Here is a 27,322-nt window from a genome sequence, read left to right on the forward strand (position 1 = left end):
ATAGTGTAGTCAAATTAGGATTTAAAATGATTTTGAAGAATACATCAAAATTCAGGAGCAGTCAATTACAATTTTAAATAATACGTCTAAATTCAAGTATAGTGAAAATGTCAAAGATTTATTAGGATTTTAATTAGTGAAGGATTTAGATGGATTTGAAGGTGGATGATATATATACCAAAGAGCATCAAGAATCCAACCCTCCTTTTCATACGATCGCCTTCAATCTCACTGTTCAAACTATAAACAAACAAAATCCAAGGTAATGGATTGCAATATGGTGTAGGCCAAGGTCATTGCAGAGAAGAAGATGTAGAGCAAGAATTTCGTGGCAACCCTTTGGATCCATTCACCAAATCATCAAAATTGACCGAGCCAATCTAATTCCAAAACCCACTTCACATAAACCAAAACCTCCATTTTTCCAACTTGCCCAACATTTCTAAAAAAATTCAATACTCACTTAAAATTTCATAGAAAGTAACTTAAAAAATAGGTTCACCTTTTCATGCCAAAGCTAGGGCTTTATGTATCAAATTTTCTTCGATACTATCAGCTTTTAGTGTTTCAACCATTGGAAGGCACTCTCTTTGGAAGTCATTGAAAGGCACACAAGGAGAGGGAAATGGGCAGAGGAAGAAAGAAATTTCTTGAATTTTTGTTAATTGAAGGGATGGAATCACTCTTTTTTAATTTAATTTTTTTTGACATAAAAAATTATTTTCTTTTTGAAAATCCTAAGAAATCCATAGAAGACAGTCCATACAAATCTACAGAAATCTATATGGAAATCTATATAAATCTGCCAAGTATAATTGTGAAGTTTATTAAAATCATTTGAAATCTGTCATATAAAAAAAATCTATTAAAATCCTCTGAAATCCAAATTGACTACACCCTTTAGTGACACTGAGTTATGGTAAGGCCCATCACCTTCTTTGGAAGAAGACTGATGAATGTTGGGCACAACGTTGTCGTTGCCGATAATCACAATCCCCAAAAGCTTCGTATACTCCTCGTCGTTTCGCACCGCCAGCTGAATGGTCTTGAAGAACCGGCGACTTGGTCAACTGTGAATTGGAAGCCGATCTTGGTTATGAGGGGGTTGGCCCAGGCAGCTATGGTGGTGGTTGCAGTGGTGGAGCTCATGGTGTCGATTTTGAAATTTTGAATTTCGGGTTTGAAGGATTTGAAGGTGTTTAATTATAAAAAATAAAATCAATTTTTAATATAATTTTCTTTTCTAGGTTTTTAATTATGAAAAATAAAATCAATTTTTTATTATTTAAATATTTTTAATTTACATGGAAATATTTAATTATATGAATCCAGTTACGTGAACACAATTACATAACATAATTTTTAACAGAATTGTAACGGAGTTGCCATATTGATTTGCAAAACCAGTTTTTAAAAACTTAATTGATCAACTTTTTATTTCAGGAACCATCTTGATGAAATGAGTTAATTTTAAGAATCGTGTGATAAAAAGTTATAAACTCTAGTACTTCTTAGGATCGCGGCGGTACAAATATAGCAAAGATTTAGAGGGATTGAAAACTGAGTTCGTCTACAAGGTTTGGCACCGGATGTGGTCCGGGTGGCCATCAAGCCCGAAAAGCGACCAAATCGGCATACCGACTCGGGGAACCCTTTCAGCGCGGTTTTCTCCCCTGAATCTAGTTTGGAAATAGAACCAGACTACCTGAACCGATCCACGATTGATTTTTTAAATTCTTGGGCGGGCGGTTATTATGATCCAAAAAAGATTTTTATGATTTTACATTTTTCACACCCTTTAACGCTACAATGATTAATTGCGTGAATTATTAGTAATTTAGTGGTGAATCTCTTAAATATAATTTATATGTATTTTATTTTATCTCTAATGTGAGACTATAAGTGCAAAGGTTGATGACGTGTTTAGAGTTTTGATTTGAATATATTTTTATGTAAAGATGGATGTGGAAATGTGTGTTATACTTTGTCTAAGGTAAGATAAAGATTTTCATTATATTGATACACTACTACCGTTACATTCCGTGCCAATCATACAACGGCATAGATAAACTTTTTTTCTATATGGCATTGAACGACTGACATGGAATGCTACAGTGGCAATATACTGTATCAAAGAACAAATTCAATTCGTTTCCCTAGTGGTTTTTTTTTTATCCTTTGCTGCACATCAAAAGAACAAATGACACTAAACTCGAGAAATATACTTTGATTGGAAACTAAGCTGCTCTGCCTCAATTAAGAATCATATTTTGGTAAGAATTAGTTGCTCTTATAGTCAAATTATCCCGAATAGAACAATATGAACAACAATTTCTAATGCTTCACGTGCTTTTCAGGGCCGATAACGCGTCCTTCGTTGCAGCGGAGATCACAGCATCTGAGGCATTCGGCAAGTAGTAATATTTTCCTGCACAGCAAATGTTATGATGAGATTATGATACTCTTCACAGATGATGAAGAGTAGGTGATATTTGATATATGTTGGACAAAGAACCTTGAGCTACTCTGGCAATCTCCTTAGCAAAACCAGTTGAAACAAACTTATTTTCAGTGTCAATGACGAGGAGAGACATCCCTGCTTTGTAGATTTTACCAGCAACCTCAAGAATCTCGTCCTTCATTAAGACGCACCAATAAAAATTACCACAAGTTAATGCAATAGAAAAGCTGAGGGGAAACATGTGCACATCTCAGTAAGGTCATGCGCTGTGAGGTCCAGGCTACAATTAATATGTCAAAGAATGCAGTCAAGATTTACCTTCAACTCCTGTGATGAAGGTTTTGGAACATCGCTAGCAGCAGTGGCTTCAGGGTCAGTGGATCTTTTTAGTGATATATTGGCTCTACCATCCGTTATTGCAACAATCATTATGCGTCCAACATCACCACTCTTCTCTGCATTTATTCCAACCCTAACAGCCTAAAGCAGTTTAAATTTCAGATTACAGTCAGTTACGAGGGTGTAGAGAAGCCAGTACTCAAGAGGGTTTAGTAACATACCGTGGTCAGACCATGAGCAAGGGGAGAACCTCCACCGCAGGGAAGTCTCTCAAGACGGTTTCGTGCCATTGAAATTGATCTAGAAGGAGGCAGAAGAACTTCTGCTGAATCTCCACGGAAAGGAATGATAGAAACCTAAACGACACTACCAGTCAACCTGTTACAAGGATAGTCACCAGGACAACACACGCTCACGAATATCTTATTATATTTGCTTTCATGGTTTGCTGATCAGAAGCACACATTAATAACTAAATTAAATTCTTACAGAAATTTGGGGATGGATTCATTACATGTATGAAGAAAAAATGGAAATCATTGTTTCCTTTATGAAGTGCAATCACCAGAATTTGGTTGGGTCCTATATCCTACTGTTATTGTCTATTATTTATTTTGATGAACGTGTCATTAATTGAAATTTTCTTTTCCTATTCCAGTCAATAAATAAAAGCTCTAATTCAACACAATCAAATTTCACTGTTTACTTGGTACAAACTCTGCTTTTCTTCTACTTTGTTTTTCTCGTTTTCTCGCCAAAAAAATGACAAAGGAAATCTTCTTGAGACTAAACTAGTGGTAGACATCTTTTAAATCAAATATGAAAGTTTATGTCACCTGATCTCTGCTCGTATAACTTTCTGCTAGTAACTTGAGTGCTGCACCTTTTGCATTCTGCATTCTATTCAATGCCATGCTTCCACTTGCATCAACAACAAATATAACCTGCCATGAAGCACATTGAAAACTGCTCATCTATATTAAGTATTTGCAGGAACACTCGAATAATTTAAGATGTCAATAAAAAAGATTCACTGTATTGGTCAAAGTTTCTCAAATCCTAGGAAAAGCTGATTATCAAATTCTATGGATTATGAGAATGGCAACCTATGCCAAAACTGAGGTTCAAAAACAATAATAAAAAAAATAGGGAGAGCACTTTTGCATCATAAGCTACCCACGGCGGTGAGAATGAATCATGTAACTAAACTAGGGAGTTAATACCAGTGCTCCTGCTTTTCGTGCCATTCTCTTTGCTCTCATATCAGATCTTTCAACAAAAACTTTCCTACTGCTTTGGGTGTTCCTTTCCCTACGCAACTTTTGATATGGTGCAGCAGCTCTAAGAGTTGCATCAACAGCTAGTCTCTTTATTGGGCCCTGTAAAATCAAAGCTTGTCAGAAAAGTCAAGCAAATTTTTTAAACCAATCAAGCAAATTTTTTAAACCAAACAAAATTTTCTAAAATTTCTGAAAGTCTACTAGATGGGGTGGTCAACCTTTGGAAGCATTGGCTTAATATATCGACCTCTATCTTCTGAAAATATTACATTCTTTGCTCTCCCAGCCTTTCCCTTGCGTCTCTGCGCTTGCTGTGCAAAAAAGAGTAGCTTCTCATCCACCAAACCCCCTTCTGCATCAAAGATAAACTCTTCAGGTATTTGGTCTTGCTCTTGTTCATTCTCTTCATCATTCTCTTCATCATTCTCTTCATCATTCTCATCCTGGTTACATTGGGAAGTTTGCAGAATAGTTAAACTTGTGTTTCCCTCTGTAAACAAAGGAATCCGTCTGCACCAATTTCAGTGTGAAGCTTAACTTTTAATCAATGTTATTGTCAACAAACCTCTTTTTCTTCCTCTGCATTTTGTTCCTCCCCAGACTGTTCATTTTGTGGAGGAGGTGGTGGAGGTGGAGGCTGTTGATTTTGCTGTTCTGGTGGGTTCTCACTGATGATTGAACGAGGAAGAATGACCAGCTCTACCTGAAGTGGGTAATACCTCAGAGCTAAAATTCAGTGTATATTCCCGCAAGTTGCAAAATATAATGATGCAAGTACTGATGAATATAAAACTATTAAGATGTAAAGTGGAAAAGCCCTTTCATTATTCAAGTTGGCTGCTAATTCAAGAAAAATAATGAACAAATTGATCTACAACGAACAGCTGCTGCTTTTCTTCACCATTCTTATTGTTCTCCACAAAATCATAGCAACTTCAACTCAATAACATAATAAGCAGTAGTACATACGGTAAGTATGGCCATCAAAGGAAAATGACTTAAGATTACTGCTACCCCTGGTTGGTATATGATATAGCACATCTGTTTTGAATAACAATATTTTGCAACATGCAAAAACACGAGTGCATGTGCGGCATACGCCGAAAAGATGTGCACTGCCTTTCAGAAGTATAATTAACAACTTTATTTTCCTGTTTTGATAGAAGAGAAATATACTTAACAGCTTTTTTGAGGTCGTCAACATTAACTTTTTCTCGTCCATCTAGCGCAGCTAATGATTTTGCAACACGAGCAGCATATAACTCAGCTCTATGCCCCTGTTATTTCACAATGAAATTTGAAGTTAATTTCTGGCCCAGTTACGGGAAAAAGATAACATGTTAAAATCAGAAGCATAAGAAAAGAAACAAATAGTAAGAGTTTGGCCAAGTTAAGATATTAGAAATTTTCTTTACTCCTTAAGTCCACATCAATAAGATGAAGAGATGAATTAAAACAGGTAAAATAAATTGGATTGGTCCCCTAGGCTATTGACAATACTAGGTCTGGTTATGGCAAGATGGATGAAGGCCTACCCCGGGTTTCAAAGAGGTCTTTCATCTGACTTGGTATGACCCATGGCGGCTTGGGTAATAAATATCATGGGAGCCAAATTCTGTTTCCCTTGTGTTTCCTAAGTTGTAAGAATCAACATTGATTTTTATTTTTACTCTCGACTGTTACAGATCTCACTTTTTTTTTTTTTTTTATTACTTTATGTTTTTCAGCGATATTATCTATCACTGCAACCAATCAGCCAAGTTTCAAGCTTGCTCCCTCAAATCCTGAGCCTAATAAGTTTCTTGAACGCCATTTCCAAATCTGGGCACCGATTTGGCATCAACAAGGACATGATGATTGATTCCGAACTCCATAAAGCATTTGAGTGAAAAAGGCACGTTAATTTCGTTTAAGTCCCACATTGGTGGGGTGAAAAGAAACCAAGGGGTTTAAATAGAATTACCCCACTCTAACTACTATCGAGAGGCCTTTTGTGGTAAAACCCCACACCTAACGGATTGGGCAGGTGCTAAAGTTGGGGACAGTATTGGTGTCGTTAGAGTGAGGAGGGTCTGGCGATCCAAAAATTCCAACAAATTTGGGAATCCAAATTGGCAAAATTGAGCCCAATTTTAGAACATGTGAACCAAAAAACTTCACTAGGGCATATAACCATAAAGCTTCCCACATTACTCCTTCCACACTGCCATTTAATGTGTATGGTATCCCCGCATGCATTATGCATAAAAAAATTATAGTTCTCTTTAAGTTTTGGGCTGCATTCAACTCCTACAGAATGAATGCCAAACTAAAAGTTGGGAGATTATGCAACAATAGGTAAAATAATTCATATAAAAACTCTACCTTATAAAAACCAATGATTGTGAGTCACACTTCACTACCGCATAGCCTATGCTAATTGTTAATCTAGCCCCAGGTCGTTTAGGTTCAAGGGTAGCAATGAGGGGGAGGGAGAGCCTTGGTACACTATGAATCTTAAACTCAGTTGGCAGCTTAAGTGGCAATGCAATGGAAGCATAATCATGGCTTCACATAATATTGTTTAACCAAAAGGAGAGAAAAACTCGTGCAAAATATGTCGGATCTAAATAACAAGTTTCACAGAATAAACCTGGCAACCACCTCGAAGAGCTTCCAAAACCAGGTACTTTAATTGTTCTCTGCTGATAGTAACATCCTTTAGATACTCTCTTGCTAAAATGATCTGAAACATATAAATAATATGGAAAGAATCAAATAAATTTCATCTTCCAACATCACAAAGTTCAATGAGAACAAACCATCAAATATATCATGATATTCAACGATACAAATCTATTGCCTACAAGTTATGGGTACACATGCTTCTATGTGACTATATCAATAGTCCTTTAACATATCTAAAGACTAAAGTTAGAATTCCAGTTTCATCAGCATGGTTTCTTGACTCCTTTTTTACATACTTAGGGATAAACAGCTACACAGGACTTGTCTGAAGCCTTTTAGAAAGTACATCTCTATCTTTAAGCAAACTTAGTGCTGCAGATGATATGGAACATCAGGGTGGCATTCTAGGATTTATACAGCTGACCCCACTTAGTGGGATACGGCTTTTTTGTTGTTGTTGTTATTTTTGTTTCTTGCATATATTTTCTGTCACCAACTACCATCTGAAGTATTGCATAATAAATACTACTAGTAATATCTCTTACAGTCCAGACATATAAATAAGACTCATAATGATGCAAGGACCAATAGAGAAATAAATCCCCTTTTATCCCCAGTCATGGAAACAATAAGTCAATAAGATCTAAAAACCAATGCAGTTTAAGGACCATTCTTTCTTCCATTTCATTTTTCTAGTTAATAAATTTTATCAAATCATGTAAGGTGTAATGTAAATGGATAATTTTTAAATCTCGGCGATTTCTATACTATGATAGTCATGTCATTACACCCAATGTCTCTCATGAGAATGACAATCTAGCGAACAAAAAAACCACTAACTACCTGAGTTTTCACATATTCTGTTTCTTCTTCAACCATTTTAAAGACTTCAGAACTGTGTTCCTGGAATTGTGTTGCAATCGCCACGGCTGCAACACGATCATCAAAACCCATTTCAAAATCTGCACTGCAAAATAAGTGTGCATCATTAGTAAAATGAGAAGGCTTATTAAAAAAAAAATAGATAAATTGTTTTGTTCCACTAGGTAAATACAAGATCTGTACCTCAAATTAATTGCAATACGATCTAGTAAGTGTTCCCGAACAGCACCCTCTTCCGGATTATAAGTAGCAATCAAGAGAGGCTTGCATGGGTGTCTAAAGCTGATTCCCTCTCTTTCCACAATATTAACTCCTTCAGTTAATACGTTAAGAAGCAAATTACTTATACCCTCATCCAAAAGATTAATTTCATCAACATATAATACACCTCGATGAGCTTCAGCAAGAAGGCCTGGCTGGAAAACAGTGGTTCCTGTTTTTACAGACTCCTCAACATCAACAGATCCAATAAGTCTGTCCTCCGTGACTCCAAGTGGAATCTACAATGTGAAAATAGGGTATTTACATAAATGAAAATCATATGAATATGAAAGGATGTTTCCATGAAAAAGTACCTGTACAAAAGGAGACCGGACAATCTGAGTCTTGATATTACCCGCAGAATCAAACTCCATGCAGTCAGCTAAAGTATTTTCCCATCTTTAAGAATTACAACCAAACCATTATCATTAAAAGAGACTTACACAATATCAATTGGACAAGTGAAAACAGAACATCTGATCAAAACTTCGTGTATGGGGCTTTCTAGGACATAAAAGAGAAGTAAATATTTAAGCTTCAAATCAACAGCCACTACCCACTATTCCTATCAAAACTGCACATGGTACTGACTGAAAGAGAATGGTTACAGAAAAGAAAGGTTCTTTATTTGTTTTAACTTTTAATCGATATATGGGTCATTGTAATGACATTGTGACAAGAAATGGATCCGAGGGATATAAGCATCATGAATTAAAAACAGTTACTTGAAACATTTCCATTCTAATTTTGAAGATTCACATAAAAATTCTTGTGGACTAACAATTTCTATTGCTGATCCAATTTAAATTTCAAAAAAGAGTTTCTTGGGCAGAAAACATCATTTACTATTTGAGCAACAAAACATGTCTTGTTCTCTGTGGTTCTAACCTAAAAAATTTCTCAGAAGATAGACTAAGAAAAGATTGAGAAATTTTCTAAGTTCTCAGGGACACTTGTAATAAGTTAAGAGTGTATAAATATATTTTAACAACACCAATATATTTAGATTCTGATCTTAAAATCGTCGGTAAGTCCTAAGGCAGGTTCTGAAAATGAACTTTCTGCTTGTCAATTAAGTCTGATTTTGTGAGCCAAAAAAAGCCATTTAAGGTTAGAGGTACCTAAGCATAGAGTGAACCTGCAGATGATGCTGAAAGTCCATTATGAAATGCATTTTGGGTTGGGGGGTGCCGGGCGGAGGAATACATAAGGAAAAATGATCTGGTGTGGGAAAAATTGAGATGTAAGTTGTAAATGTGTTCCATAGATGTGTTTCTGGCTCAAGTCACCTCAATTGTGTCAAACATTCAAAAGAAAAGTTCCATAACTTGTCATGTGTGAAAAAGTTTGCAAACTGCATTAGCCAAAATTCGTTTTTGCTATAGTCAAGAAAACCAAGCAAATCATGTCATAACAAGGAGTTTACATCCATATTTATCCCCTCTATCTATGTTGATCACAAAATAACCCGTAAGCATTCAGTATGCTTACTCTTCGGGGCAGGCTGGATCAGCATTTGCCATTGAACCAACGACTACTTCAATGGGTGGTAAAATAGCATGCAACCCGCGTGCCATTACTGTCTTCGCTGTTCCCCGCCTTCCAGAGATAGCAATTCCTCCAATTTCACGGTCTATAGCCCCAAGCAACAAAGCAGTTTTGATAGCATCCTACAAATAAATAAATAAAAAGTATTCATAAAATGTGCATAGATGGAAATTTCACTGATTAACCAATGACAGAAGTTGATTGTTACACAAGGATTTAATATAATACTAAAACTTGGAAAAAGTTCAATTCAGCCTGACTTGAAACAGAAGAGAATAAAAGAATCAATAATGCAAAATGACAAACATTCAAAATCAGAACAGTATTTCTGAATGCACGCCTATCGCCTCTTTAGACAGGACGGTATTCTAAATTACTGGAATGGGTTGAACTTGGGTGCAAACTGGCAGGCACATTGCCTTGCCAACTTGCCGAATCCTCATATGCAATGGTTTAACCATAAATATCTGTTGACCCTAGAAACTACTAAACCTACGTGGCACGCAGGCCGAATAACTAATGAGCTAACTACGTCCTTCAGTTGAATGCGGTTGTGCCAACTCGACGACCGGGCTCGGTCGATGAGTAGAATGAAATGTGGTGGTGGTGTTGAACGTGTTGTTGACTTCAGTTATCCGAGCGATTACGGCAGAGGAAAGATCCTGAAGACAAGGCTGCTAGTCACTATGAAGTTCAAATAAAATTCGGCTTTCAATGTGCTGAACACTGAGTAACTGGGAACACCTCACTTCGCCGAAAAAGCTAATGAAATGACCTCTTTCAAGAAGACAGAAGACTCCTTATCGGCAGAGACATGGATAAATAGTCAACAAACTCAAAGCAGTTTAAAGGTGCTCCTCATTCGCTTGACTGTATGGCTCCAGTGCTGTTAATCCAAAGTGAAGATGCCAGTTGCCAACACAGTGACAAAGTTAGGGAAGTTAGTGTTTTTCTCAAAGATGAGAAGATTTCGCTTGGAGCGAAAATTTGCGCAGAGCAAATTTATGTGTTGTGTTGAAGGTCCTTTTCACATTGTACATCCCAATTGCAGTGTTGCGTTGAAGGTCCTTTTCACATTGTACATCCCGATTGCAGCTGAAGACTCTGTATGCTATATCCTTTAACCTCCTGAAATAATTCCAAGAAAAGCTTTCTTGAAATTTTACCAAGATAGGGTATCCTATATCCCGTAGGCTTTCACTTGCTTTCTCAACCAACACATAACCTTTAGTCAAAGCCTTTCTTATCTTCCACGTGTATGCATATTTTTAACCTCCCATCTTTTCCTAATGCCATCTACTCATCACCTAACCTCTAATTATAATTAATTTGAGTAATTTAAAACAAAGGTAATTATCTTCACCCAACCAACCATCATCACTACGTGCTGCATACTCCTCAAATCAAATGTGATGAGTTCAATCCCTTATTCCATTTAGTCCTTCCCCATCTTCCCAAACCCAAACGATATTTTTCAAGATAAAATCTCTTTTATCTTTGGAATCATCCAACGGCTTCAATCCAGACAGTACAGAATCAGGTCTAAACAATATCCCATTTACAGAAAATTTAGTTACAAAATTGTTCCTGATGAAATGTATACCAAGTATATTATACAGCGTCCAATCCACAGAAGTGGGTAAACTCCAGAACCCCATAGGCAAGTGGCCCTCTATCACAGTGGTGGAGAGGAATGTTACCCTTTGCGTGGGTTCAAATCCTGTCGACGGCTAATCTAACATCTAAACTAACAAAATCTATCGTTTGACGGAAAAAAGAAAAAAGAAAAAAAAAAAAAAACTCCAGAACCCCAGAACACCACATTCACTTATGAAAAAATCATCCCAACATGATAATACCCAAATGAAAGAAAACCAACCCAGAGCAGCATTCACAAATAAACTTCCAAGACAGAATTAATTCCTTGAAGAAATTCAAAAAGCTAGAAAAACCCAATTCAAATTTGGACAAGAAAATGCAGAATAAAAGCTCCAAACAGCATTTGCGAAGAGAAAGAAAGATGGGATTTTAAATTTTATGTGTACCTGGCCAACAACCGCAGCTAAAGGAAAAAACTGTCTTCCATAGGAAATGGAGTCGAAGCTCTTTTCTGGGGTGAGTAAGGCGCCGTTTCCAGACTCAATAGTGGCAGCCGCCGCAGAAGCGGTGACGCGAATGCGAGTGCGACGGCTCTCGAAACGTTTTGCACTGAGAGAAGAAGAAAAGGAAGGAGAGAGGAGAAGAGGGTGCTGTAATCTAAAGAGGGTAAGTAGCGAAGAAGAAGAACAAGAAGAAGAATGGAGGTGTGAGAGAGATGTACACGGCGAAGATGTTGGTGAGAAAGCCATTGAATTGAAACTAGGGAGGAGAGGACAGAACTTGTATGAAATGGATGTGATGGACAGGTTTGTATATTGCTCTCTTATCTTCTAAATAATCTGTTTCGTTGACGGAAGCCCAACACATAAAGAGTTTGTTGGAGAGCAGTATATAGCCATGCAATCCTATTTGGAATAGAAATATAATTGTGTAAATTTTAGTATATTTAGGGATATTTTTATATTCTCTTCAGTAGTTTAATTCCTATTAAGAGTTGTAATCCTAAAATGGTAAAGATTTAACTTATCATAGCACTATAAACAAAGACACAATGAGGTGATACAACACACACCTCACAATTAAATCTCTTTTCTCTCTCTCACTACCACCCGCCTCCCTCTCTCTATTCCCTTAGAATAGCTCAGTTAAATAAGCCTACAACACGTTATCAGCATGCTCTTACCAGAAACTAAGGAACTGACAGATCATAAAAAGGGGCTTTCTTCCACAAAATTCAAAGGCTTTTATTTGTTTTCTGTCAATCAAGTATGCTTAAAATAAAGGAAGATATTTGAAACGACCATGAAGTATGAAACCATTTCACATGATGCATGAATCCCCTATGTTTATATTTTCCTTTCGATATATATATATATATGTTTCATGCATTACGCCATGATATTGCTACGTGGAATTTGTGAGTCAAAGCATATAAATAAATTAGAAGCAATTTAGGGTTTTTAAACCCTAGTTATGTTTGGAAAAAAAAAAAAAAAAAAAACTGGCAAACAGTGTGGCACAGCCGCTGCACCTAGGGGTGGGCACGGGTCGGGGCGAACCCAAATTTGAAGAAACCTGGCCTACCAGTTTTACAATGTAATGGGACGGGTAGGGGTATTTTGAACTTGGGAACCGAACCTAACCTGGCCCGTTTCAAACGGGTTGGTTCGGGACAGGTCCACGAGTCCAACTACTTTTTTTTTCCAATTTTTTTTTCTTTTTTTTTTTTTCCGATTTTGGGCATACTGCCACCTACCCGCGACCCCCAGTTTTCCATCGCAAAGTCCGCTTCCCACATCTCACTGATCAACAAACCACAGATTAAACATTTTTCTCTCTATAAATGCAACCCTTCTGATCTTCTGAAAAATTTGTAATCTGGGTTATGCAAGGGATCAAACATTTTTCAAGCATTTCTCACGCCCCAACCCCAACCTAAATCCCCAAATAGAACAAATTAATAAATAAATAAAAATCTTCAAATACAATTTCGAATTCATCAAAAAATAAAATAAAATTGAATCCCTAACATTTTTTCTGAATTTTGCAATCAAATTAATTGAATCCCTAATTCCTAAATCCCCAAATTCGAATTCAGAATAAAACTGAAATTAGATGCCGAGAAGAAGAGAAGTAGGAGCCTAGGACAACCTCGTTGAGTCTGTATTCGTGCTTGAGCCCAACCACACCATCAGCTTCGATTGGAGTCGTTGACCCTAACACACAAATCAAACAAGAGACGTCGTCTTCCACAGATCCCACCCTCGCCATTACAAAATCAGAAAACCACAAAGTCATAAACCCACAAAATCAGAAACCCTAATCAATCGAAAAGCTTAAGTAAAAACCCTAAATTCCTAAAATAGAAACCCTAATTCATAAATTACCTAGGGATGCCATGATGGAGAGTCAAGAAAGGATGCCACAATGGTGATAGTGGTTGGCTGCTGTGATGTCAACGCAGTCGAGGTCAACTCAATCACTACAGGTGGGAGGGATGAGCAAGCGTGGAGAGTCGATGTACGGAGATGGAAGCCTGGGCTCGAGATTGAGGTATGAGACTAGAGAGGAAAGGAGATTCAAGGAGAAGAGATCAAGGGAGGAGACTCAGAGTCCAGATAGAGAAAGAGGGTGAGGGGAGAGTTTGAATGAATTGCATCTTAGATATAGGTTGAGAATAAGAGAAGGAAGGTGATAGATTGATATACAGTAGAGATTTAGCCAATGAATGGTCCGGCCCGGGGACCCGTTTTCTCAAAGTTTTAGAACCAGCCTGCATCGTTATTTACTAGGAACCGGCCTGCCTCGCCCCATTTTGTATTTTTAATTTTTGGACCCACCCCGAACCACATAGACTCGTCCCAACCCGCGGGTCCAGGACCCGTTTGCCCACCCCTACTGCACCACCATAGTGGCTCCGTCGAACCACCGTCATTGGCATGAAGCCTAGTCACTGATAGGAGCATATTCATGCGACTTAAATAGCTTGTTCTCGTGCATTTACGTTATGTTTCTTTAGTTATTTTAGTACTTTAAGCTATTTTCGTGTGTTTGTAGGTCCAAAGGGCTAAAGGAGCAAAAAGATGCATTTTGGAGACTTTTGGAGCACTTTTGGGCTAAGGATGGATAGCTTATGCTTGGAGCCAAAGTGTTGGACGAAATTGAAGACCTAATTGAAGACCAAAGTGTTGGAACCTTGTCCCTTTAGTTCTAGGACATTTAAACCTTTTCTTTATCCATTGCACATGCATCTCCATAAACCATCAACACATTTTCACCAACAATCTGCCCAAAAGCCGTGCATCACACATGCATTTCCAGCTCCCCCCTCTTGCATTCCCATCCTTTAATTCACCCACATGCACTCACAATCATTCACCTTTCTCCCAAAACCGTGCATATCATTCCCCTCACTCTTTGTTTATTTCAGCCACATATCCAACTCACATATTAATTCAACCTAGCTTTAATCCACATGCACTCCCATCCACCACTCATTGTCGTGCACATGCCATCATATTGCATTTCATTCATTTCACATGCATTCACTCACCTTTAATCTACATGCATCTTCCATAAATCAAATCACACCATCACATAACCTTGCCATGAGTTCCCATCAGATTTCTAGCATATTCACATGCATTCCATCCTTTAAAACATTGCACATGCACTCATCATCATAACCTAGCTGTCATGTTTCCCCTTTCATCATTCTCTCACATTCTTTAAATCAGCCAACACATGCATCCACCTTTCTCCCATCAGATTTCCAACATTGCACATGCATTCCCCTTACAATTTCAGCCATCCTAGCTGTTTTGCACATGCATTCATTTAACCTAGCTGTCATGTTCCCTCTCCCATCCATTCATCTCCCTATAAAAACCATACACACTTCACACAACATTCATTCATTCTAATTCATTCCTCCATATTCAGAAATTCACCAAAAACACCAATCCTTGCCCGTGAGTTTCCCTTACAATCCAAACACCACCATCCTTCCATTTTCACCACTCCCCAAACCATTCACACCATCAAACTATCCTTAGACCTTGTGCTACAACGAAGAGGAAGATAAGAGTGCCTAAACGTTCATACAATTCAATTTTGAGTTGTTGGAATGTTTAGGTGTTTCTTTGATTTCAATGTTTAATTTCAATTCTCTTTGTTTTGTTCCATGAGGAACTAAACCCCCCTTTAGCTAGGGGGTGATTCGAAATATATGTTTATGCTTGCATTTTGATTTGATTACTTCTAATTGCGTTTCATAAGTTGTGGATTCAATTTGTTTAACCGTTTGATTGATAACTTATTTATGTATGTTTATTGAGAATGCGCGCTTAATTTTCATGCATGAATATGACGCTAGAATATAAGTGAGTTTCACCTAATAGTTACGAACTTATATTCACAAGTAGTGGAGGTTGCTTATAAACAATCGCGTTAAACGAATTCTTGGCATAAGTTTCATGTTGGAACCTTGTCCCTTTAGTTCTAGGACATTTAAACCTTTTCTTTATCCATTGCACATGCATCTCCATAAACCATCAACACATTTTCACCAACAATCTGCCCAAAAGCCGTGCATCACACATGCATTTCCAGCTCCCCCCTCTTGCATTCCCATCCTTTAATTCACCCACATGCACTCACAATCATTCACCTTTCTCCCAAAACCGTGCATATCATTCCCCTCACTCTTTGTTTATTTCAGCCACATATCCAACTCACATATTAATTCAACCTAGCTTTAATCCACATGCACTCCCATCCACCACTCATTGCCGTGCACATGCCATCATATTGCATTTCATTCATTTCACATGCATTCACTCACCTTTAATCTACATGCATCTTCCATAAATCAAATCACATCATCATATAACCTTGCCATGAGTTCCCATCAGATTTCTAGCATATTCACATGCATTCCATCCTTTAAAACATTGCACATGCACTCATCATCATAACCTAGCTGTCATGTTTCCCCTTTCATCATTCTCTCACATTCTTTAAATCAGCCAACACATGCATCCACCTTTCTCCCATCAGATTTCCAACATTGCACATGCATTCCCCTTACAATTTCAGCCATCCTAGCTGTTTTGCACATGCATTCATTTAACCTAGCTGTCATGTTCCATCTCCCATCCATTCATCTCCCTATAAAAACCATACACACTTCACACAACATTCATTCATTCTAATTCATTCCTCCATATTCAGAAATTCACCAAAAACACCAATCCTTGGCCGTGAGTTTCCCTTACAATCCAAACACCACCATCCTTCCATTTTCACCACTCCCCAAACCATTCACACCATCAAACTATCCTTAGACCTTGTGCTACAACGAAGAGGAAGATAAGAGTGCCTAAACGTTCATACAATTCAATTTTGAGTTGTTGGAATGTTTAGGTGTTTCTTTGATTTCAATGTTTAATTTCAATTCTCTTTGTTTTGTACCATGAGGAACTAAACCCCCATTTAGCTAGGGGGTGATTCGAAATATATGTTTATGCTTGCATTTTGATTTGATTACTTCTAATTGCGTTTCATAAGTTGTGGATTCAATTTGTTTAACCGTTTGATTGATAACTTATTTATGTATGTTTATTGAGAATGCGCGCTTAATTTTCATGCATGAATATGACGCTAGAATATAAGTGAGTTTCACCTAATAGTTACGAACTTATATTCACAAGTAGTGGAGGTTGCTTATAAACAATCGCGTTAAACGAATTCTTGGCATAAGTTTCATGCAATCCATAGTAACGAATGCCTCGTCAACACTTATAATTTTCATAGAGCGTAATGATTCTTTCTTGTATCTCTTCTATGCATTCATGTTGAGGACTTGTGGGGAATGTTTTGAATTGTCGTATGCGCTAACCCATCCAATTCAATAACGTTAGGAAGATTTGAAGGTTAATTAGTGCATCACGGTTAACTTGGGGTGTTGAGCATTCATGGTTTATTGAAATGCAATTGGAAATCATTTTATTATGCAAGTGTAACATGTATGGAGATGAACCCCTTGGCTAGCATCCATTCATTCCATTTCATCAATTTCATTTTTACATTCTGTTTTGTTTAGAATCTGTGCATTTATTTCAATTCGTTCAAAACCTAAATCCCCCTTTACTTTAATGTCAAATTAGTTAGAAATCAATTTAGTTTGTGTTTTTAAGAGTCTTGAGTCAATTTATTACCCAATTTCGTCCAAAGTAACCAAAGTGCTCAAATCTGCCCAGAAAGTGATTTTAAGGCAGTTTTGAGTGTTTTGGGTGCTGTTTGAGTCTTTTGGTTTGTTTTAGTGTTTTAAGTGTTTAGTTTTGCATTCTTTGAGTCTAGTTTAGTGTTTTAAACTTTATTTTACGTTTTTGAGTTAGTTTCCAAGTGATTTTGCAATCCCTCCTAATCCCCGGTTAAGAACGATCCCTACTTACATACTTACTACAATCGATAAAAAGAGGGTTTAATTTATGCGCGTATAAATCTCGCATCAAATTTTGGCGCCGTTGCCGGGGATTAGCAACTTTGCTAATCCTTTGGATTGTTATTTTCGTTTTCTTATTAGTTTTAGTTTTCGTCTCTGTTATATATATTTTAGTTTTAGTTTGTGATTTGTGTTTTGTTTATTGAATTCAAGTACTAGAAAAGCATAACATGGCACTTGATAATGCTTCTCTTTTGTCACAGCTCATGGAAAGGTCCCAAATGCAAAGCGTTTGTGCATTTGATCTTCAATCAAGGAATAACATGTTTTCCAATACTTACAATTCAGATTGGAGTGATCATTCAAACTCTATGTGGTGGGAACCTCAAAATGTTCAAGAAGAAGGATATTGGCAGCCATATGATGAATTCTATTCAACGCCTATGCAGCCACCACAACCTGCCCAAAGCAATGTAGGTAATTCAAGTGATAATGATAAGATTGTTCAATTACTTACTACTTTGACGCAGGGACTCCAACTTCAAAACAAAGAGAGGGAAAATCAAGACAAAAGGTTGGACTACTTGGAGAAGCAAATTGGGCAGATAGCGGAGTTTGTAGAACAAATTTGCGACCAAGGCGAACTCCCTAGTTCAACCATTGCAAATCCGAAGGAAGAATTTGAAACTGCCAAGGAAATCATGTTGAGATGTGACAAGGAGGTTGGAACGGACCCTCAACCATCAAAATCAAATTACAAGGAAGAGGAATACACCCAACCCACGGCAAGGGTGGAAACACCTTTACCGGAGGCACCTATTGCTCCTATGCCATCTAATTCAGGTATGGTTGTTCCAAATTTCATTATTTTTAACCCCGTTCCAACAAGTATCCCTATTCCTTGCAGATTCATGACTTCCAAGGAAGAAGAAGGTGAAAAAGACCTTCCAAAGGTGAAAAGTAGGGAATGTCATGAATTCATCAAAGAGGACGTTCTTGAAACCACAAAACCCAAAGAAGTTGAATTTGATGACATTGGACAAGTCATAACCATCACATGCAATCTGGCCAAGTCCAATATCCCTGAAACTTTCAAGGGAGTGGTGTTTGTCATTGAGTTCTTGTCGGACAAAACAAGTAAGTCATCTTTTCCAAATTCCATTACATTTTATACTAACTTGCTGTTTTTTATGAATCAGGCACCTACACTAGAATTCAAACCAATGCCGGTTCACTTCAAGTATCACCTTCCATTCAAGGACCAATTCCATGCCGTTTGATTTGATTAAAAAAAATAAAAAAATAAAAAAAGAAAAAGATACTAAACATGGAGAAAGTGGAGCTTCACAAAGGTTGTTTACGTGAAGCCCCACTACGAGGCATCGGAGCGGAAGGCATCGGAGCGGAAGGCATCGGAGCCGAAGGCATCGGAGCGGGAGGCATCAAAGAAGAGGCCTCAATACTTGGCCAAGCGCTGGATGACCCAGGAAAAATGTGCCTCTGGAAGAAAGCTGCAAGCCTTTGACGGTCACTTTGCATTCGACCATTGGATTCTTGCAGCTCATCAAGCTTCCTCTTCATGCCCGATGAATAGTTATTTGCAAGCACATGCAAACTTCTATTCTCGTACTTAAGCAGTTTGATCTCTTGCTTAAGACTTTCCACCTCCGCCATCAATGATTCCACCTGACGGGAGCGGGCAAGCAGGCGTTGGCCCATGTTGGACACAGAACTCGCACACTAAACACTAAGTGCGAGGGACTCTTGAACGGCCAACTCATCGGACCGTCCTGACAGCAGCCTACTATCTTTTGGAGTGAGGAGGTTCCTAGCTACTATTGTAGCTGTTGTGGCGTCCTGCATCACGGAGTCTTCACCTGTGAGAGGACCGTTAGAAGATAAGAAAGAAGGGCGCTATACATTACCTTGACGCGGCGCGCCCGTATCACTGCTGAGACTCAATTCTAAGCTAAGGTTCGATGGGTTTGCCATTTTTTCAAAAGTGTTCAAAGAGATGGGGTGGATGGAGTTAATTCTCAAAGGGCCGGAGTCGATTTTCAAGAATGGGCAACCTTCAGAGTGTGTTCGTTGTGGTGATCGATAGCTCTATAAAAAGCCAAGGCGACGCGTCCACCGATTCAAAAAGCCGGAATTTCCGGCGTAAGTTAAGCGACGCGTTCTCGGCTTTTCAGAAAACGCGTTCAACTTTGTCAAAAGTTCACGTGGAGGTCATCATCGCAGCTACACTTTTGCCGACAAGCGTAAATTTCGGCGACGCTTTCTCTGCTTTTCAGAAAACGCGTGCGACTTTGTCAAAAGAGCTCTGACAGAGCCGCGTACGCACTACTACGTGTCGTTCAGAAATCGAAGGGGCGTCGTGCAGAAATCGAAGAGGCGTCCGTTCAGAAATCGAAGAGACGTTTGTCGACACGGGTAAAAGAACAATACCACCACTTGATATTATCTCTATATATGTCGACCTTCGTCTTTTATGGCAAGGCAAACCTGAAGATAATGCCCAACTCTCCCTCACCTCTGAGGGTGCACTCCCAGCAAAGCCTTTCGAAATACTCAATTCTTTCTTCTTCCCCAAAGATGATACCAGATGCCTGGAGTACAGATGACCCAGGAGGAAATGACGGATTGAAGTGTGCTGATTCGTTCACCGCTTCTTCAAAAGCAAAGGTATCTCATATCATCAAGGTCAAAAGCAAAAGTATCTCATATCATGCTCTTTCCCTGTCTTTTTCTTTGTCCTTGTTCTTACTCGCATGGCAAAGTGAAAGAAGCAATCAGCCGGCACTTGGAGTCAGTCTTCCGATCTGGATCCGACTGCCTGGAATTTATTCCTGATTGCTTACCTAGCGTTGCTCTCGAGTAGTCATCTTCAACGGTTGATACACTTCCAGAGAAGGGACCACTCCTGCAAAGATTGAACAAAGAAACAGATAAAAGGGGAAAGCTCAGACCTCCGGGGGAGACCAAAAGAATCCTGCTGCCCAGTTCAAGAGTAGCACAAAGGAAAATCAACGATGGGAGGAAACCAGTTCAAGAGTAGCCTGTGTAATCACAAAGATCAAAGCCTCAATGCAATCACCAAGGAGAAGAGGGAATTTACACTCCATAACCAGATTTGCGTCCCTAAACTCTTCTCTTTGTTAGTTACATTCTGCCATGTTTAGTATGTTTAGTTGCTTTTTGTGTGTTTACTTATGTTTTGTGTGAATCTATGCTTAAAACATTGAGGACAATGTTTGATTTAAGTGTGGGGGGGGGGGGGGGGTAACTAATGTTGTTAATGCAAATTCGTGGGATTTTATCACCCATAACTTCAAATGTTGTTCCTCGCTGTTTTAAGGTGTTTTTAAGTTGTTTTAGAGTGTTTTATTATGTTTTGTTTTTATAACTCCGAAAATCACATAAAAATTTGAAAAATATGTTTTGAAAAGCCTAAAAAGAGTGTTTTGAGTCGTTTTTGTGTGTTTGTGTCTTAGGGTACCTTCCAACACAATGATAAGGATTTGGTTTGTAAATTGCATGACTGTTAAAAAGAGTTATAAACATAGAGAAAAGTTTGATTTACTCTTGGTATATGCTTGGTTATGGTTATAATATATGACTTCACATGCAATCATAAAAGAAAAATTCATTTTTGTAACATGCTTGAAGGAAGGAACTCAAACAAACGCTACAACCCTGTGAGACTCGAGCCATTACCTTCTTTGGAGAGTTATTTTCTGTGATTTCTTGTTTTCTAAAGTCGTTGCATGATCTCATTATTCTTGCTTGGTTGCTAATTAGAAGGTGTTTCATCACTTAGTTCCAAATGCTAGAACTTGCATCCATTCCATTCAAAGCATGATTGCATAATATATATCAAGATGAAGTGTGTAGTGAAGCCATCAACCAAATAGCCAACACATGCACTATATATTGTAGGTCATAATCCCCATTGAGCCATTGTTAGCCTTTGTTATTTGTTTATCCATATCATCCCTACCTAGCCTAGATTAGGACCACCCATACCCTTGTTCTTGAAGCATAGTAAGCATGATTTAGAGGGAATCCTTTCGATTATGCAAAACAACAAGTGTGGGGGAATTTGTGTGTGTGTGTTGATATGCCACAAAAAAAAAAGAAATAAGGCATGAGTGAGAATAAAAAGAAAAAAAAAATTTCGTGGAAAAAGAAAAAGAAAAGAAAAAGTTGTGAAAAGAAAGAAAAAGAGTATGAAATAAGTGAAAATAAGCTCACATGTTTGTGGTAGTTGAAGAAAGGGTCCAAAACGTTGAATATGGCCCTAAGAGTTGTGTGAATTTTCCCCTTGTGTGTCTAAGTGAGTTTCTGCAATCACGAGTGATTCTAAGTGTCAAATTTCATTACTTTGCTTGTTATTGCCTAAAGAACGTTTGTTATCCTTACCTTTCATTGTTAGCCAATCACCCTTAACCCGTTACAACCCTTATGCTTCAATCTTGATCATTATGTTTTCAATAATGTGGAGTTTGGAATTGATGTAAGCATATGGTGTCCCTGGTTCTCGCATCTAATTAGTAGCATTCCTTTCATGAGATCATATTCATATACATTCCAAAAAATGCTTTCTTTGATATAACATATGTGAGTGTTAGAATTCATATTTACATCAATCTTCTCACATATAACTAGTGTAGGGTGTGTAGTCAGAAAATCTGTGTGAAAAACGAGTGCATATCTTGTAAGGATTTGAGCAAATTTTCTAAGGCATGTTACTTCATTCAAAACATGGTTTTAAATGCTTAATTGTGAAATAGTATGTGGTAACTATGAGTAAGAATGTACGTAAGTGTAAAGATGGCTAAAATCTGTGGGAATAATGATTTTTAACTTGTCATGTGCATTAGAAATCCGTGAGACGATTGTTGGAAGGTGTAGGTTGTGTTTTGTTCGTTTTGTCTAGTTTCGTGTTCTTTTGTTGTTTTGTTTTGCTCGAGGACTAGCAAAAGATAAGTGTGGGGGTATTTGATAGGAGCATATTCATGCGACTTAAATAGCTTGTTCTCGTGCATTTACGTTATGTTTCTTTAGTTATTTTAGTACTTTAAGCTATTTTCGTGTGTTTGTAGGTCCAAAGGGCTAAAGGAGCAAAAAGATGCATTTTGGAGACTTTTGGAGCACTTTTGGGCTAAGGATGGATAGCTTATGCTTGGAGCCAAAGTGTTGGACGAAATTGAAGACCTAATTGAAGACCAAAGTGTTGGAACCTTGTCCCTTTAGTTCTAGGACATTTAAACCTTTTCTTTATCCATTGCACATGCATCTCCATAAACCATCAACACATTTTCACCAACAATCTGCCCAAAAGCCGTGCATCACACATGCATTTCCAGCTCCCCCCTCTTGCATTCCCATCCTTTAATTCACCCACATGCACTCACAATCATTCACCTTTCTCCCAAAACCGTGCATATCATTCCCCTCACTCTTTGTTTATTTCAGCCACATATCCAACTCACATATTAATTCAACCTAGCTTTAATCCACATGCACTCCCATCCACCACTCATTGCCGTGCACATGCCATCATATTGCATTTCATTCATTTCACATGCATTCACTCACCTTTAATCTACATGCATCTTCCATAAATCAAATCACACCATCACATAACCTTGCCATGAGTTCCCATCAGATTTCTAGCATATTCACATGCATTCCATCCTTTAAAACATTGCACATGCACTCATCATCATAACCTAGCTGTCATGTTTCCCCTTTCATCATTCTCTCACATTCTTTAAATCAGCCAACACATGCATCCACCTTTCTCCCATCAGATTTCCAACATTGCACATGCATTCCCCTTACAATTTCAGCCATCCTAGCTGTTTTGCACATGCATTCATTTAACCTAGCTGTCATGTTCCCTCTCCCATCCATTCATCTCCCTATAAAAACCATACACACTTCACACAACATTCATTCATTCTAATTCATTCCTCCATATTCAGAAATTCACCAAAAACACCAATCCTTGGCCGTGAGTTTCCCTTACAATCCAAACACCACCATCCTTCCATTTTCACCACTCCCCAAACCATTCACACCATCAAACTATCCTTAGACCTTGTGCTACAACGAAGAGGAAGATAAGAGTGCCTAAACGTTCATACAATTCAATTTTGAGTTGTTGGAATGTTTAGGTGTTTCTTTGATTTCAATGTTTAATTTCAATTCTCTTTGTTTTGTACCATGAGGAACTAAACCCCCCTTTAGCTAGGGGGTGATTCGAAATATATGTTTATGCTTGCATTTTGATTTGATTACTTCTAATTGCGTTTCATAAGTTGTGGATTCAATTTGTTTAACCGTTTGATTGATAACTTATTTATGTATGTTTATTGAGAATGCGCGCTTAATTTTCATGCATGAATATGACGCTAGAATATAAGTGAGTTTCACCTAATAGTTACGAACTTATATTCACAAGTAGTGGAGGTTGCTTATAAACAATCGCGTTAAACGAATTCTTGGCATAAGTTTCATGCAATCCATAGTAACGAATGCCTCGTCAACACTTATAATTTTCATAGAGCGTAATGATTCTTGCTTGTATCTCTTCTATGCATTCATGTTGAGAACTTGTGGGGAATGTTTTGAATTGTCGTATGCGCTAACCCATCCAATTCAATAACGTTAGGAAGATTTGAAGGTTAATTAGTGCATCACGGTTAACTTGGGGTGTTGAGCTTTCATGGTTTATTGAAATGCAATTGGAAATCATTTTATTATGCAAGTGTAACATGTATGGAGATGAACCCCTTGGCTAGCATCCATTCATTCCATTTCATCAATTTCATTTTTACATTCTGTTTTGTTTAGAATCTGTGCATTTATTTCAATTCGTTCAAAACCTAAATCCCCCTTTACTTTAATGTCAAATTAGTTAGAAATCAATTTAGTTTGTGTTTTTAAGAGTCTTGAGTCAATTTATTACCCAATTTCGTCCAAAGTAACCAAAGTGCTCAAATCTGCCCAGAAAGTGATTTTAAGGCAGTTTTGAGTGTTTTGGGTGCTGTTTGAGTCTTTTGGTTTGTTTTAGTGTTTTAAGTGTTTAGTTTTGCATTCTTTGAGTCTAGTTTAGTGTTTTAAACTTTATTTTACGTTTTTGAGTCAGTTTCCAAGTGATTTTGCAATCCCTCCTAATCCCCGGTTAAGAACGATCCCTACTTACATACTTACTACAATCGATAAAAAGAGGGTTTAATTTATGCGCGTATAAATCTCGCATCAGTCGCGTGGAGCACATCATGGAACAGTGTCATTTTGACACCTTAGACCACATGGTAACAGTCTTTGGGCTTTGCTGCGCTGACCTGGACACCCCAGGCCTTCAGCCTAATAAGCTTCATAAGCCTGAAGTCCCTTAGCCCAACTACGAAAGTCTGCAGCCTTATTTACCCATTGTCCCGCAAGTCCTTAGCCCACCTCCAGCAACCCAGTGATGCTGGGCTTTTATTTGTCCCATGATTTGGCTTACCCGAAGTAGCCCATAGCTAATTGGGCTTGCCCTAACATTCGGCCCACTTACTAGCAGCTTTTGCTGCTAAGCTTGGTTTGCCCCGACCCAAAAACATGAAACCAAGCTTCAGTTGGGCTTCCCTGGACCAAACCAAGGCCAACTTTCGATGGGCCTGCACCCATGTACAATTTTTGGCCCAAAGCCAGCAGCTATTGCTATTAGGCTTCCCAGACCACACGACATGAGGCATACAGCCCTCACCGAGGCCCAATCAGCCTACAGCTGAACTGCAGGGCCACTCCTATATTTTTTGACCTGTATGTCATTATTTTGCTTCTACAATCGACCCCGTTTGGTCCCGATATATTGAACTAATTAAAAGTGACTTACAATCTATTAGTCTGATAATTAATCCAAAATTATTAACCTGAAGATCACTTTTGGACGTTAACGATTAAATAATTTATTTTTATACTTTGAACCATTGACATCCTTTTGTAGTCTTGAAGCTCTCACACTTGAGTTCCCGCAGCAACTCAAATCCACTACACTTAAATTAGCATATTGCATTCTATGTTCTTGCAAGAACCTCTCCTTTATGGACTAAACGTTCATAAAACTAAATTGAACCTGTAGTTTCATATTTAATGCCTTTGAAACCTGAAGTTTTCATTCAAAACTTACCACATGAAACTTGTAGCTTTCATGCATAAATTAAACCAATACATATCTATAGAACCCAAATGTTGTACGATATATATCTATGGATCACCATATGACTAACCACGTTTTTGTTGTACCCTCGATCTCACCGCTCTGGAAGTATCTGGAAGAAATTACCTGAAGTGGGTTCAAGACGTAAAGCTCCATCTTATTGCAAAGGGTATTAGAGCCACCATTGAGGCACCTATCGACGACAAATCCATCAACGAAGCTCGAAAAGCTAATGCAATGATCTTCATTCGAAGACACATCCATGATGCATTGCATACCGAATACCTCGATAAGGAGGACCCACGCACCCTCTGGCTTGCTCTGGCCGACCGATTCGATCACCAAAAGGATATCTATTTGCTTGAAGCAAGACATGACTAGCAACATCTTTGCTTCAAAGACTTTAAGTCCATGAATGAATACAACTCTGAAGTTTATAGAATCCGATCATTTTTTAAGTTCTGTAAAGTGGAATTAACTGAATCAGATCTCTTGGAGAATACCCATTTGACCTTCCATGCCACCATTATTATCCTGCAGCAACAATATATGGCACATAAGTTCACCAAATTTTCGAATTCGATCTCTGTTTTACTTCTCGCTGAAAAGCAGAACCAGCTTTTGATGAAAAATCATTAAGCTTGACCGACTGGCTCGAACGCCACGCCTGAAGCGCATGTGACAAATTCTAGCAGTCACAAACAACGTAAAAATTGTCATGACCGTGGCAATGGGCAACAATCCCAACCATAGGCCCAAGGTCCACTGAGTCAAGGCCCACCCAAGGGAGGAAATTTGACCCAGAAGCGCTAACCCTTTGTCCCTAAGACCCCAAACTTCAAGAAAGGAAAATATACCGTCCAATCGGCTTCCACTGAAATGGACATGTACAATAGCTGTGAATCAAATGATCATTGGTTAGGCATATGCAAAGCTACCCCCGAAGCCATTGCCAAGTATCATTCCTGTCGTGAGTCTAACTTTGCACATGTGGAACATCCGGAAGATGCTACTACATCCATGGAGATATTAGATTTTCAGGAGGCATCAGCTCTTATGGACGAATAAATTTTAGACATGTTTTATGGTGTTTTACCCCTAGTGGCCGAACCCACTAGGAGTGGCCGGACCTTCCTTCCTATTTTTCTAGGTTATGGTTTAATTTTGGACAATTTTTCTAAGTATTTGGAATAATTTGTTTGGTTTTGGTTTATTGTGAATTATGGATAATTGTTTTATGGATATTATTTCTCGAATTGATTAATTGAATGAATGAATTTATATTTATGCATGTGACCAATTCAATCAATTTATTTCTAGGTATATGTCTAGTGAGGAAGTTAGTTGTCGGGCTGATACTGCTACCACACACACCATATTGCGTGAGCGATACTATTTTACTAACTTTGTACCTAAGTAAGCACCCTTGACAACTCTCTTAGGCTCATCCAACCTGATTGAAGGATATAGAAAGGCCCATATCATGTTGTCTTAACCATTAAAGAAGCCCTATATTTTCCACGTTCCAAAAGAACGTTGTTAAATTTTACAGTTATTCGAAATAATCAATATCATATTGAAACCATTGAATATAATGGATCTAAATTTCTTTGTATCACTTCGTA

At 38.1% G+C, this 27,322-nt stretch overlaps 1 protein-coding gene across 1 annotated transcript; it reads right to left on the minus strand.

Moving 5' to 3' along the window:
* Window positions 1-2,207: 2,207 nt before the first annotated feature.
* Window positions 2,208-11,949, minus strand: LOC137715856 (magnesium-chelatase subunit ChlD, chloroplastic). The gene is made up of 15 exons (XM_068455207.2): window positions 11,484-11,949; window positions 9,382-9,560; window positions 8,205-8,289; window positions 7,813-8,129; window positions 7,591-7,714; window positions 6,713-6,805; window positions 5,262-5,357; window positions 4,646-4,783; window positions 4,299-4,523; window positions 4,024-4,179; window positions 3,637-3,744; window positions 3,022-3,156; window positions 2,780-2,941; window positions 2,516-2,636; window positions 2,208-2,428 (listed from the first exon to the last, which is right to left on the minus strand). The coding sequence occupies exons 1-15, from the start codon at window positions 11,784-11,786 to the stop codon at window positions 2,343-2,345; spliced, it is 2,328 nt and encodes a 775-aa protein (XP_068311308.2). The 5' UTR covers window positions 11,787-11,949; the 3' UTR covers window positions 2,208-2,342.
* Between the last annotated feature and the right edge of the window lie 15,373 nt (window positions 11,950-27,322).

Source organism: Pyrus communis, chromosome 3 (assembly GCF_041283825.1).
Source record: "Pyrus communis isolate YQ-2024b chromosome 3, ASM4128382v1, whole genome shotgun sequence".
NCBI lineage: Eukaryota > Viridiplantae > Streptophyta > Magnoliopsida > Rosales > Rosaceae > Pyrus > Pyrus communis.

What these genes read in the sequence shown, in the direction of transcription:
- LOC137715856 (XM_068455207.2), bottom strand. Translation starts at nt 11,786, where the DNA reads ATGGCTTTCTCACCAACATCTTCGCCGTGTACATCTCTCTCACACCTC. An exon ending in CGTATTGCAATTAATTTGAG is followed by an intron (nt 7,715 to 7,812) that starts GTACAGATCTTG and finishes CTTATTTTGCAG; the next exon opens with TGCAGATTTTGAAATGGGTT. An exon ending in GATTGCCAGAGTAGCTCAAG is followed by an intron (nt 2,429 to 2,515) that starts GTTCTTTGTCCA and finishes TTTGCTGTGCAG; the next exon opens with GAAAATATTACTACTTGCCG.